The sequence below is a fragment of the Solea senegalensis genome, linkage group LG5, assembly GCF_019176455.1.
Source record: "Solea senegalensis isolate Sse05_10M linkage group LG5, IFAPA_SoseM_1, whole genome shotgun sequence".
Lineage (NCBI taxonomy): Eukaryota > Metazoa > Chordata > Actinopteri > Pleuronectiformes > Soleidae > Solea > Solea senegalensis.
Genome location: NC_058025.1, coordinates 11,555,434 through 11,569,026, shown reverse-complemented (window position 1 = coordinate 11,569,026; position 13,593 = coordinate 11,555,434). Strand labels below are relative to the sequence as shown.

At 38.4% G+C, this 13,593-nt stretch overlaps 2 protein-coding genes across 2 annotated transcripts; one reads left to right on the top strand and one right to left on the bottom strand.

Moving 5' to 3' along the window:
- The first annotated feature begins 422 nt into the window (after positions 1-422).
- Positions 423-6,519, top strand: mier3b (mesoderm induction early response 1, family member 3 b). The gene is made up of 13 exons (XM_044026636.1): positions 423-564; positions 1,364-1,388; positions 1,651-1,796; positions 2,074-2,196; positions 2,356-2,479; positions 2,914-2,987; positions 3,225-3,297; positions 3,389-3,534; positions 3,690-3,771; positions 4,672-4,766; positions 4,873-5,000; positions 5,120-5,274; positions 5,949-6,519. The coding sequence occupies exons 1-13, from the start codon at positions 556-558 to the stop codon at positions 6,419-6,421; spliced, it is 1,653 nt and encodes a 550-aa protein (XP_043882571.1). The 5' UTR covers positions 423-555; the 3' UTR covers positions 6,422-6,519.
- Positions 6,520-8,748: 2,229 nt separating this feature from the next.
- elac1 (elaC ribonuclease Z 1) lies at positions 8,749-11,964 on the bottom strand. The gene is made up of 5 exons (XM_044026635.1): positions 11,569-11,964; positions 11,074-11,280; positions 10,783-10,841; positions 9,980-10,190; positions 8,749-9,744 (listed from the first exon to the last, which is right to left on the bottom strand). Exons 1-5 carry the CDS (start codon positions 11,723-11,725, stop codon positions 9,266-9,268), a joined length of 1,113 nt encoding a protein of 370 aa, XP_043882570.1. The 5' UTR covers positions 11,726-11,964; the 3' UTR covers positions 8,749-9,265.
- Positions 11,965-13,593: the final 1,629 nt, after the last annotated feature.

The following is a 13,593-nucleotide window of genomic DNA, read 5'->3' as shown; positions in this document are numbered from 1 at the left end:
AGCTGTCACAAATTGAACTTTGGACATTGCATTTATAAGGAATCTTAACGTTTTTGTCTACAAATGATCTTTAATCTATACATTGATCTGTGTGCAAAAGAAGTGGAGCTAAAGCTTGTTTTTTTTTTAACCTAAAATGATGCATGTTTACTTTATTTGTTTTATTTGTTAAGACATTCCAGTAGCTCCCATTTGATGGCACTGTGGATATTTAAGATTTTTACGGGAATATACAGAGAACGGTAACAGGGAGCTTTACAGTAAAACGGTGCAGCTCCAGTACTGAGCATTGGGCACAGACAATCAGCTGGTACATTCTCAGGAATGCTCTGATTAAATGTCACTGTGAGAGATATTTACACACTACGCCCTGACAATGTGATTTCTAGATATAGTGATATGTAGATTCGCCATTTATTGATGACTGCCGTCAGTCTGGTCGGTGGTTGGTTTGAACGTCGTCACGACTACAGCGGACACCTGGATCTCTGATTGGCTCAGAGCGCTCATCCGGGTACTTGCACTAGAACGAGCCCATCAGCTAAAGGTACCAATATGGCGGAGGTAAGAGGGAAAACAGGGGAGAAGCTATCGATCTCAAATCGACATTTTTTAATTTTCTGTGCTGTATTTTTCATTTGTTTGCTATCGATTGGAGAAAGTATGCTTTTTGTCGTCTATATAGCCGGTTTCGTGTCACAAATTCCATTTCCATTCCTCAAAAATAGGCTTGAACGTGTGGACCGATCCTTCACTACAAGGCCGCTGCGCCTTCGCTCTCTCAGCTGCTACGAAGTAGCGGCTGTGTAAATTGATACGTAAATTTAACGCTAGCTTACTTGTTAAAGGAAATAACATGCTATGTAGTGTTTGTGATGAATGACAAAACATGTATTTCCTTTTTTTAGTTAGCGACATCTACGCTGTAAGAGTAATTCATGTCTATCGATGGTTGTGCCGCGCAAACGAAATTAGTGTTTACATTTTTCGATGGACAGCGTTAACAGTGGCTTTGGATTTAGCTTACAGGCTAGCAAAGTGTTTTAGAGGCGACATTGCAAACATCTCATCGTCTCCGATATTCCCCTCATTTCACTCAGATCAATCCTCGATAAAGTCATCTTTTTATTAGTGTGTTTAAGCCTGTGCTTTGCTCATAATTGTTGTCGGTGTGTCGCGTCCGTCGCGACGACACATTAGCCACCTATCTCAGGTAACGTTAGCGGTAAAACAGAGGTCCTGGCCCAAGGCCATTACAAGCATTTTAACCCAGCGCCGCTTGAAAAAACAATCGCCTGTAGAATATTTGAACCCATGTTTTGTCTGCAGCATGTATTAATGCTCTGGTTTTATTCTTTTGCAGGCTTCTCTAGGGAGTTCAAGTCCAGGTAAGAACACCTCTGTCATAATCTGTGTAGATATTTCGTAATGATGTTCTTGTCGACTCAACTTTCTAAATGAAATTGCATTGTTTGCTCATATTGCAGTGGATCTTTTTCGTTTTTGCCTTAAAGGGGGCGTTTACTTTGACTAAATGGATCACAGTATACTAATTGTGTGAATTTAAATGCAATTGGATGTGAGCTAATATGTGAACGAAAAACAATATACTCATGATTATTCTCTCCTCTCCTCTGTTTTCTCATTCAGTTGGATCTTTATCATCAGAGGACCATGACTTTGATCCAACAGCGGATATGTTAGTTCATGAGTATGATGATGAAAGGACTCTGGAGGAAGAAGAGTCTCTGGATGGAGGGAGGAATTTCAGCTCTGAGATTGCGGATCTAGAAAAGGTGAACTAATAAATGTTTATTATGCAAGTTTTTTGTGAATATTATAAGTGATGGTGTTTGTTTATGCCACTTGTTCACGTGACCTGTCAGATTAGGTGATTATTATTATTATTATTATTATTATTGTTATTATTTTAAGTTGCATCACTTAACAGTAATAAGTCAGCTAACTGTATGCACACATTTTTTCTTTGTCTCAAAATGATGGTGAAATAATTATTAGTAATTGTTTTACTCTGAATGGAACTGAGTTTGTGTTCTGATTAAAACCCACCAGGAGGGGACCATGCCTTTGGAAGAGCTGTTGGCCATCTATCGCTATGAGGCCTCGGCAGGCTCCAGTATAGACAGCTCCTCGGGAGACATCACTGATGAGCTGCCCGACATGACTTTGGACAAGGTAAATATCTCCTATTCTATTGTGATGTCATATTATCAACACATAGGTGCTAGCATAAAGTAAGATTAACAATTGTATTTGAATTCAGTACGTAATTCAGATATCCTTTTACATCACTCTTGGTCTGTCAGTTATACAGTGAATATTATTTCTCTATAGGAGGAAATCGCTAAAGACCTTCTGTCTGGAGACTACGAGGAGGAGACCCAGTCTTCAGCTGATGATCTTACACCTTCAGTCACTTCCCATGAGGCCACTGATTTCTTTCCAAGAACACTTCGATGTAAGTCATACATTGTATTTTTATTTTTTTCAAATGCAAAGCCTAACGTCCAATAATACATTAATATTCATGTGTATGTTATATGCAGTGGGTATCAGAACATCTGATTTAAAGTAAATGTAAATGAATGTGTTTTCAGTTAGATCTCCCTCACTCAAGTTTATTTAAAAAGATGCTATTCAAAGGGATTTAAAATGGTGATTCATGAATTATTTGGAATTTCTTACATTTATTTACATTTAAGTACGTTTTGTTTTTTTGCCAATTTGTTTTTGTCAAAAATGTTAGTTCACGTCTTCATGTAAATCAGGACTGGTACAAAGGGCAAGTGTGTTAAGTGTCAGGGATTTTATTGCGTGATAGGGTTTGCCAAGATTATCTTCTTTATGTGCAAACTGGTATTAATCTGGGTTTTTTTTAAATTATTTTTTCAGCCAACGCTATCTCTGATGGTGATAAAGAGTCAGAGTGTGATGAAGATGGTCCGAGCCCAGAGGACTCCAGAAAGGTAAGACCCATTTAATTTTGGTACAAGCGAATAAAGGGCCCTCAAAAGTATATTAAATCCATAGCGTTATTTTAAAGCAATTGAGTGTTCTATAATACATTTTTTATGACATTTACTGGAACCTTTATTTCTTGTGTCTTAGTGGGTTAAGGGAGGAAAATTAAATTGAGATAATCTGTACTAGTTTTCTCTTGTGTTTTAAACTTTGGTTTTGTATTTGTGTTTTTTTTTCTCAAGGAAATAATGGTGGGATCACAGTACCAAGCAGAGGTTCCTTCTTGCCTCTGTCATTACAAAGATGGGGAGAAAGGTGTCTACACTTTTCTATTTTAAGCTTTTTATATATTGTTAAATGTGCTAAAGACAAACCAGGTGACTTATCACTTCACTTTCTTATTCAGTGTATGAAGATGACGACGAGTTATTATGGAGCCCAGGTACAATACCAGAAAATAAGGTTAGGAGTTTCCTGTGTGAAGTATTGTCACGGACAGCAGATGATACAGGATGTGACAAACCGGGGTCACATGTTCGAGACAATGAGCAGGTCAGTCACGTTTTTATTCACAAACCTTTCATGCCATGAGCATGGCGCTAAGCTTCTGTCGTCAGCCTAATTTGAACTCTTACTGCATTTAGTATAATTTTGATTTTTTTGAATATTTCTTTATAAATTACATACGTCTAATTTTTCCTTTGTAGGCTTTGCACGAGCTTGTCAAGTGCAACTACAACACGCGTGAAGCACTAGAGAGATACTGCAGCCGTGTAAAGACCTCAAAAGGTAAGTGAAGCTAACCGGTTGTTAACGCCAACTGTACTAAACTGTCACTTCAGCATAAGGAAAGTGTTGTAACGGTGTAAGAGGGAACATGATTTTCTTGAAACGCTTTCACGGATCTTTTACATATTTCTAATCAACTGGCTGTGAGCACTGGCTAGGTAGTCCTTTAAATATTTATTAAAAATAAATCAGAATTTACAGTGGCTTTCAGTTTGCAATATTTTGCCTAAAGCACCAATTTTCCATGTGTTGTATAATCAATCCTCTATAAAGTGAGCTTCAGCTCAGCCAGTTGTTTTCAGACAAGCAGACGGAGGTAGTAGATATTCTCGTTGAAGCACAGAGTAATTTTATTACATTCTTTATTGTCTACCTAATATATGGAAAATAGTAATCATTTATAACAGAATATATGGATTCTGTTAGAAAGTTAATATGGCTCCTATACAACACTAATATTGTGGCCAGCAGTAACTCAAACTAATTAATCTGTTATCAAATTAGTTGATTATTGATTTAGTAATCAATTAATAATTAATTGAATTTCAACTTTTCCACCCAAGATGGAATGGATTTCTGACATTCAGGATAAGTGACGGCCAGCCCTAAGCTCAATATGAGGTTATTGCCTCTTCTTGTTGAGTAGTTTGTCTTGTATGTATATTTCTCCCGTTTCTTATAATTTGTCCACATAATTTACATTGGTAGGTGCATATGGGAATCCCCTTAATACAACAAAACAATCTATTTCATCACCAGAAATAAAATATCCACAATGAAGATAATTAATTATAAAGCAGCTATGTGATATTAAATTTGGTAGTGGTGAAATGTTAAGATTAAATTAAATTGAACACCTGTTTTGTGCAATATATAAATGTTCTACTGCTTTTATTTCAGAAAAATCGCCTCCGTGGTCAGAGGAAGAATGCAAGAACTTTGAACACGCACTACAGATGTATGACAAAAACTTTCACCTCATACAGAAACACAAAGTGAGTCTTGTTAACGTGACTTCTTAAACTCATTAATTTTCATACAGTAAGTTCAAATAATCCTGTGAGCATTTCTCATTCCTGTAAATATTTTTTCCCTCCTCAGGTCACAACACGAACTGTAGCAGAATGTGTGGCGTTTTATTATATGTGGAAAAAGTCGGAGCGCTTTGACCTCTTTGTACAGCAGAATCGTTTTGGGAAGAAAAAATACAGCAGCTATCCCGGTGTAACGTAAGTGACACAAGATCTGTTCGTATTGTGTGTGTGTGTGTGTGCACACATCTATACAATGAGCTTTGAATGTAATAGCATTTGTGTGTTGGTGCTTACATGTGTTCTTCTGTATTCAGTGACCTGATGGACAGACTGGTGGATGAAGCAGAGGGTCTGGCAGTGGACAGTTCCTCCTCTGTGTGTTTAGGGGCTGGTGGTGGAGGAAGGCTGGAAACTACTACTGACCAACAGCTCAGTCTGCTCAACTCCATCACTGCCAGTGATCTCACAGGTCAGTAGTTGTATTTTTTTTTGACCAGTGGGAGTTGGGATTCATAATTGTGTAAAATGACTACAATGTATGTTTTCTATCATTTTTGTCTGTGACTGGCATTACTGTGAACACACACACATTTTTTCATCTGCTTAGTTTTTGGCAGTGTTGCAAATTCTGGTGCCATTTCTGGCACAAACTCTGAGATGCTTCAGCTGTTAGCCATTAATGTTTTTAGGTAATCTTATTTTTTAAAATGTGTTAATATTTTTCTATTTTATCTTCATTTATTTGTGAATAGAAAATACCTTTGTATTGGGAGTTAGTCTAATATTCACTGAGCTCCGCAATGATGGTATCGTCTTATTGTTTTTTCTGGTGAATTTGTGATATTACGTTATGCACATGGGTATCACAGGAGCAAAAAAACACTACAAGGCAGACCCACCACGTGTAAGAGGAATTATGTTAATAGCTTTTTATTTAGTGAATTCAAAAATTTCCAGGTACAGTATATACTCCCTCATTTTTATTGTGAAAGAGGCTTTTGTTGATGCAGATGGGGATAGAAATTCTTACCAACATCCCATTTTTTTTTTAGTAATTGTCTTTTATTTTTCCTTATGCAACTTGTGTTTCTGGCCAGCACTTTTGAAGCTCCATCTAAATGTAATTGTCCTGTGTTTTTGCAGCTTTGAGCAACACTGTAGCCACCGTGTGCAGCCCTGCAGAGGTTAGTTGCCTCGATTCCTACAGCTTTCCTCCTTTGGAAAGCCTCCACCGCGGGTCCCTCAACCACGACGAGTCCCTCGGTTTCCCTTCCAACGGTGCAGACCCCGACTGCCTCAACATGCTCGACGCTGGCTTCTACCACTCTGACCTGAGCCAGCTGGGGGGCGTGTGTGTCAACAAGGACTGCGAGCGGCCCTCCAAAAGACTCAAGATGGCGCTGCCTGACTCCTTTATCAATGACGTGTCTGTGAGTAACCTGGGAGACTTCGAGGCACGACGGACAACGACGCACCACCACCGAATCACCGGCGCTAAAATGGCGGTGTCCGTCACAGACTTTGGGAGCTTGGCCGGTAGCGGTGAGCCCAACGGGTTTTTAGGAGCACACGCGAGGCACCACACACAGCACACTGCAGCACTTCAATCAGAGTGATCTTCCTCAACTGTTCCCTTGTTCTTCCCTTTTTAAAACCCCATATCTCTCTTGTAAATAAGACTGACCTCACTGGAGAAACCAATTTGTTTAAATTCTATATATATATATCTATATATATGTATATAAATATACTTTGTTTTCATTTTTGTGTAATATGACATCAGTGATGTCTATCATATAGAACTAAAATCTTGATTTCTCTCAAGAGTTTATATAGCCATTTATTTTATTTTTTTTATTTTTTGTGGTCTTGAGATGTGGAACGTCTTTGTACAGCGAGGCCCAGAGGCTGCAGTCGGAGAGTTGTGTATCTTCCTCCTTTACATCTACACACAACATCTTCAGCGCTACACTTTGTTATCCTGCCATTCTTTTCAGCTGCCAAACCCGGCATTGGTTTCTGCCTGTAGTTTTTAGTGTTTAGTCGCCTGTCTATTTTGTTTTGAAGTGGTACGAGGTATGTGGGTTTTTTTTATTATTTTTTTTAAGTATTAGTGTTTGGTTTACAGGTACTTTTAAGTAACCAGACTAGCACAAATGGTTTTAGTTGTCTGAAAAAATAAACCCTGGCCTGACATTGTATGAAGAACAGCATTTGGAGATTAGCTTGAAGACCAGGAAGTTTTGGCTTCAGCTGCTAAGATGGTCCATGTTGGTTTTCTTTTTGTTTTTTTTTTTAAATTATTATTTCTCCTTTTGGAAACTTTTTTGTTTACTTTTAAACTGGTCAAAGTGGCCAAACTGGAACATTGGAATGTTTGCTACAGTTAATATTTTTATCCCCTATAGTTGACCAAAATTATAGTCCCTGATTTGTGTTTCTATAATGAGTGAGAAATTCCTGTCCAGAACAACATGGGAGTTACCTGGTTTCACAGTTCAATATCAAGTTTTCATATGGCAATATTACAATGCCGTTATTGGTTGGTTTAATAGCCGTTTAAACCGACATCAATAGTCACATTTGTTAAATCCTTTCAGCCCCGTGCGACACATGATTCGTTGCACATGTTCTTTTGTAAAAAAAAAAAGGTTTCTTCTTAAATCAAGTAGGGCTGTTTTTCAGACCACTTTGTTAAGCCAGTTAGCAGTATTATCTCTCTCTATTTCATTTTAAAGCCACTCCAATTGTGTATTTGACCTCTGCCTAACCTGTACCGCATAATCTGGTCTACAATTTGGAGTCTAGTAGCAGAAATTGAGCCGCTATATCTTGACTCGAGTCCATAATTGTGAACTGTAAGATGTTTAGCAGGTCATTGTCAGTTGATTGGATGCAGTAGTAGTGTTTACTTAATTTATCTATGCATTGTGCTATGAATAATTAGTTTGTTTCAGGGGTTCATATCATGTTTGTCACGTCCGTAGATGATGTAGTATTTCATAATTGCATATGTACAGACAGGATCCATGCCTCTTTAATCATCTTTTAAGTTTCCAATCCCAGCATCAGAGAAGGTATTCACTTGTGTGTTTCATGTAAATAATTAGCAAATAGCCTTTAAAAGTCTATTAACTGACCTCTTACACTTGTGAATCTGTGTTGATACAAAGTTTTTAATTTGATTCCTTGTCCAAAAGGCAATAATTTGTAGATATGTACAGATATTGAGTTTACCTTTTTTTTTGCGTTTTACCTTTTGACCTGGTGTTTGAATTTCTTTCCCCTCTCCTTGGAAAGTCATGATACCCTCACAGCAGGACACGGCTGAAACCACGCATGCTGGCTGTGCCCAGTTCTGAGGTGTATCACCCACAACGGCTTTACCCCAAGACATATTGGTATTACTCAGTGTTGCAGTTTTGCGTTTGGAATTTGCAACCACATGTAAAAGATGCTCATCCCATCTTTTTACATGTCGTCGATTTGTCTTGATGGTAAAGGGATGGCTGCTACTCTTAAGTATGTGGAGAGCTCATTTCTCTTTTTCATGCAATGTGCATAATGCAGTAGGTCCTCCAAGCTCTTCTAGCTTTAGCAGTGCAGTGATATTTATTTCACCTGTGGTTTGTACAAAAGACTCAGAAAAATTGTCAGAATGTTAAGGCCATTCAGTAGTAGAAGTAGGTTTTTCACTTTCCCTGTGAACTCACAAAAATGTGATTATATCGAGCTCTCTGGTATGAGACTTGTGTGTGCAAGCAGGCTCTAAACAACTTTATTTTATATTTTGTATTGTGTTTTGAAGTTTCGAAAAAGAAAAGAATATGGCAGTTTTGGAAAACAAAACCAGAGTCCTTTGAAAACAAAAACATCTTTGTGAATAAAAAAACCTACAAAACTTAAATGTATATCCAGAAATATAGACAATCAAAAACTTCACTATGAGAAATGTTCAAGAAGCTATCTTTATTGTTTATAAGAATTGTACATAAACATTGAGGGTTTTTTTTGTTCTTTTTTTGTCTTTTGTTAAACATTATTTTGTATTTTCTGTTGTACTTTAATACCTTGTGTACAGATCCAGAAATAAAGCTCTGGAAAAAGTTCGAACAAGATTGCATGTTTTTTCCTCTGCATTGTACCAGTGTGAGATTGACATAGCATTTATTCAGATAAAAAGATCCCGAAAAAAGAAATCTAATGAAAACAGACCCGAAAAAATATCTAAAAATAATCCAATGATTTTGATCAGAATGAAAACTAACAGATGATTTGACTCTGGACACTGGATACAGTAAATGTTCCTTGTTTGAGGTAGTTCAACATTTTTCATTCTTCCCAACATCTAATTGAGAAAATGATTGACAGAAGAATCGATAATGAAAATAATCCTTGTTATCTTACTTCTCAATTACAGAGGGACAAACACTCTTGCACATGCTGAGATCTGGTTGTTTTCACCTCAGTCTTCTGAGAAGAATGGGCAGAGTCAGAAAGTCCTCAGCCAGAATCACTTCTACATCACTGTCCTGCAGAGCGTCTTCAGCCTGTCTCTTGAGCTCCGAAACATCGTCCTCGTCTCCTTCCTTCAGCAGGGAGCTGGGCTTGTACCTCTGACTGAAGTGGTACAGCACCAACTTCCTCGCACAGCATTCCCGAGCCACTGTGGCCGCCATCTCCGGTGTACTGTGTCCGTGATCCACTGCTTTCTCCCTGTGTTCGTTCCCAAGAGTCGCCTCATGAACCAGAACGTCCGCGCCACTGCATAAACTCAGAGGCCCTGCCCCTAGAACTGAGCTACAGTCTCCTAAAATGCAGACTTTCCTCCCTGGAATGGTTTCTTCCAGCACGTCACTGGGCAACACCACATGCCCGCTTTCCAAAGTCACAGACTCTCCGGCTTTGAGACGCCCATACAAAGGCCCCGGTTTCACACCTGAGAGACACAGAAATTAGACTACTAGTGATCAACGTGGCATATGGAGGACAATTCTTCCTAAAATGTACACATTCTACCTGGTATAAACATGCAGAGTTTATACCATTTTCATTTCTGAGCTAAGAGCTTTCATATTACTGATCTCCTGCGAATGTTTCCATTTACCCGTCCACAAATAGTCTGAATTTAAAAAGAGAAATAGAAATATCAAAAAGGATTCAGCGATTCTTACCCAGTTCCTTCAGTCGTTCGATTTTCAGTCTTCCGGGGTGATCGTGCTCCTGAATGCAAAAACCGAAGGAAGGGATGCGGTGGAACAGCCTGAAAGCTTTGACCACAAACGACTTGTCTTCAAAGAGGAGGTAAGAGTCACTGGTCATGTCCAGGGAGATTGTCCTGCCCAGTCGTTCCTGTGGGTGCAGAGGACTGCACTCTGCTGTCATCTGGAGAGACAGACATCCCTAAACGTTACCAACTCCCTTAAAATCCATAGAAATCCACATTTATATTCAAGGTATTGGATGTTTCATTTTGAACACCTTTTAATGGCGTCATCCTCTTGACTCATTTCATGGACACACACTCCACTCTCCTAGCTGTATGATTTACGGTTAATGTTGTGGCTACTGTAAAGCAAATAGTAAATGCACATCCACATTTGTATACTTACACTACCATATATGATGGATCTACAGTAACACCCCCAATGAAACATCATTATCTTTGACAATGTTTGTTTTAATTTAATTTTTGAGTGGGTTTTACAAAAAATAGAAACTAATAAAAACTAGCAAGTTTTTATTAGTTTCTATTTTTTTGTAAATGCTTGGTTTCAGTTTGGTTTTTATTAGTTTTAGTCTTAGTTTTTTCTAATATGGAGTATTTGCCAGGTGCAAGATTCAAAAAGGTCTAAGGTTATACCTTTTGTTGTTTTTGTTAACTATAATAATCTTGTTATATATATATTCTCATAATTGCTAAAGCAACAGTGAAATGTCATGTTTTTCCCAGTAGAGTGAGTGATGATGTTTCTACCTCCAAACTGAGCTGTCCCTCTGCTGGACTCTGGTCAAGTGTGGGCTCCAGCTCGTGAACTACAGATGCATACAAGCAGACATTATAGCTAATCAGTCAGAGCAGGTTTATTATGTTTTTAAAAAGTAGTTCATTAAACTGTAGGTGCTAATCCTGGAAAATGTGGATAATACATTTGTATTCTCAAATCTGTTGACAGCCATAATAACCATGATAAATATAAGGTGGTTAGAGATTCAAGTAAAACATGCAGATGTGTGTGTGTGTGTGTGTTATATGTGTTAGGCCTACCGGCATATGGGAAAAGCAGCTGTGACCCTGTTAGGCCAAGCGTCACCCTAAGAAAGTGGCGAAGGCCCCGGGGCCCGTAGATGTCCACACAGTTGTGGTTCTGTTGAGGGTCTGGGTTGGTGTTGAGACTGATTGTGCAGAGAAGACCAGGCAGACCAAACAGGTGATCGCCATGCAAGTGGGAGATGAAAACCTTGGAGATTCGACCTGGATAGACAAAGCAAACACAGCACCACATCAAGCTAAATCAAACAACATACATTATAAATTACATACATTCACTTTGCAGAACTGGGTGATATGGCTAAAATAAAACAAGTTGAACAACGCAGTTAGCTGTAGTTTTCCATAGAAATACAATAGTAAGTGAATCAGTATAAAACACTTTCTTGAGTGTTAATACAAAAGTATTACAAGTAGAAAGAGTGAGAAGCTCAATCACAGTCGTTTGTTATGAATTTTTCATGCAGCAAGAGAAGTTCTCCATGAACTCACCGGCTCTGAGTTGGCTCCTCATCAGCTGCGTCTGGGTTCCTTCTCCGCAGTCAAACAGCCAGCAGTCTCCCTCTGTCCGCAGCACCAGAGCCGAGGCACCGCGGTGAGGAGACGGGTAAGCCGAGCCCGTCCCGAGGAAAGTCATATCCATGGTCATTCTCCCCAAAATCACAGGGTGACTAAAGGAAACCGTTTTCGATCAAAGTAAAGTAGCAGCAGCAGAAACAACAGTAGCCGTGCCTGGGTCTGGATCCTGTGAAATGTGCAGCCGAGGGAGGAGATGACTCAGTAAGGATACTTCTCTGTACTCGCGGACTTGTGAAACGTCATCAGCCTCAGTCCAAGTACGCAAGCGGCGAGTACGGTTCTTATAACCGGAAGTGTTCTTGCTCCGCCTGCTTTACAAAGTATGGCTCCAGGGCGAATTTGCCTGTCGCTACCATTATAAGAACTGGATAGAGCTCCGCCCCCCTCTGCCACCATGACAATCATGTCATGGTGGCCACTCGTGGTGCTGCAACCAAAAATATTCTGCCCAAAAAGCAATTTTCCCATTGACCACAATAGTAAAAGAGACGCCTGAAAAACTGTTCACAGGACCCCTCAATTTTAATATTTTGTGGGTTAGGGTTATATATTATAATTATTATTGTTATATTAACCATAAATTGTAATTATAACGATAAGTTAGCTTAATTTGTAAACCACTGATACAAAATGAGTTAGATATTTGAACTTCCAGATTTAAACCAAAAATCATATTCATGGTTAATATTCAATGGAATTTTTTTTTTCTGTATTCTGAATCATGAAACCCACATAAAATGAAATAAAAAAACAAACAGTAGAACATTTTACACTTATTTGCACATTTATGAGCAGCACTTTATAGTTTGGCATATTTGAAGCACCCACTTAGTTCCAGCTCTTATTTGTACCCAAATGTTGAAATCCACTTATTGTAAGGCTAATGAAGATTTCATATTGCATGTATTTTCATTGTTGCCTTAGCTTCCTTCAAGGCTGATTGCAGAGATGATTGCCTTACAGGCTGATTATTTGGCCAATAATGATTTCATATTGCATATATTTTTATTGTTCTGTTAATTGCCTTCATGGCTGATTGTAGAGACTGGTGCCTTTCAGGCTGGTTATCAGGGTATTAGGTATTATTAGGCTAATGATGATTTCATTTTGGATTATCTGTAGCCTTCCTGAGTTGGAGCTTTCCAATTAAAATATTTTTTAGGAATTGACCTGACTTGGCGCAGAAAAAACAGCCATCATTAGCCCCCTCTGCACCCGACCTAAGCTCCAACCCAAGCCACCTCTTGTCAACAAGGTGCCATTGTCTCTCATCATAGTATAGTATGTCGTCAAAAATCGGTCCAAAAAGTCATAGTATAGTATGTCGTCCAAAATTGGTCAAAAATGTCATAGTATAGTATGTCGTCCAAAATTGGTCAAAAATGTCATAGTATAGTATGTTGTCTAAATTCACTCAAAAATGTCATAGTATAGTATGTTGTCCAAAATTGGTTAAAAAAGTCATAGTATAGTATGTCGTCGAAAATTGGTCAAAAAAGTCATAGCATAGTATGTCGACCAAAAAAGTCATATGCATGCAGAAGTGTTCCAACAGAGGATCGAACCTTGACTTTCTGCTTCAAAGTCTAGAGTGCTAACCGCTACACTAACCACATGTAGCCCTTACTTTAGATGTCCTACTAAATGACACCAACACACCATAGTATAGTATGTTGACCAAAATCGGTCAAAAACGTCATAGTATAGTATGTCGTTGAAAATTGGTCAAAAATTTTATACTATAGTATGTCGTCGAAAATTGGTCAAAAATGTCATATTTTAGTATGTCGTCAAAAATCGGTCAAAAATGTCATTGTTTGGTATGTTGTCCAAATTTTGATAAAAATGTCATAGTTTAGTATGTCGTCCAACATTTAATTAAAATGTCATAGTTTAGCATGTCCTCCAAAATTTGATAAAAATGTCATAATTTAGTAT

Excerpts from the sequence above, each read along its gene's own strand:
- elac1 (XM_044026635.1), bottom strand. The coding sequence starts at position 11,725 with ATGACCATGGATATGACTTTCCTCGGGACGGGCTCGGCTTACCCGTCT. Across the intron at positions 11,281-11,568 it reads GAGGAGCCAACTCAGAGCCG|GTCGAATCTCCAAGGTTTTC; the intron begins GTGAGTTCATGG and ends TTGTCTATCCAG. Across the intron at positions 10,191-10,782 it reads AGGGACAGCTCAGTTTGGAG|ATGACAGCAGAGTGCAGTCC; the intron begins GTAGAAACATCA and ends CTGTCTCTCCAG.
- mier3b (XM_044026636.1), top strand. Across the intron at positions 3,298-3,388 it reads TTACAAAGATGGGGAGAAAG|TGTATGAAGATGACGACGAG; the intron begins GTGTCTACACTT and ends TTTCTTATTCAG. Across the intron at positions 5,001-5,119 it reads AGCAGCTATCCCGGTGTAAC|TGACCTGATGGACAGACTGG; the intron begins GTAAGTGACACA and ends TTCTGTATTCAG.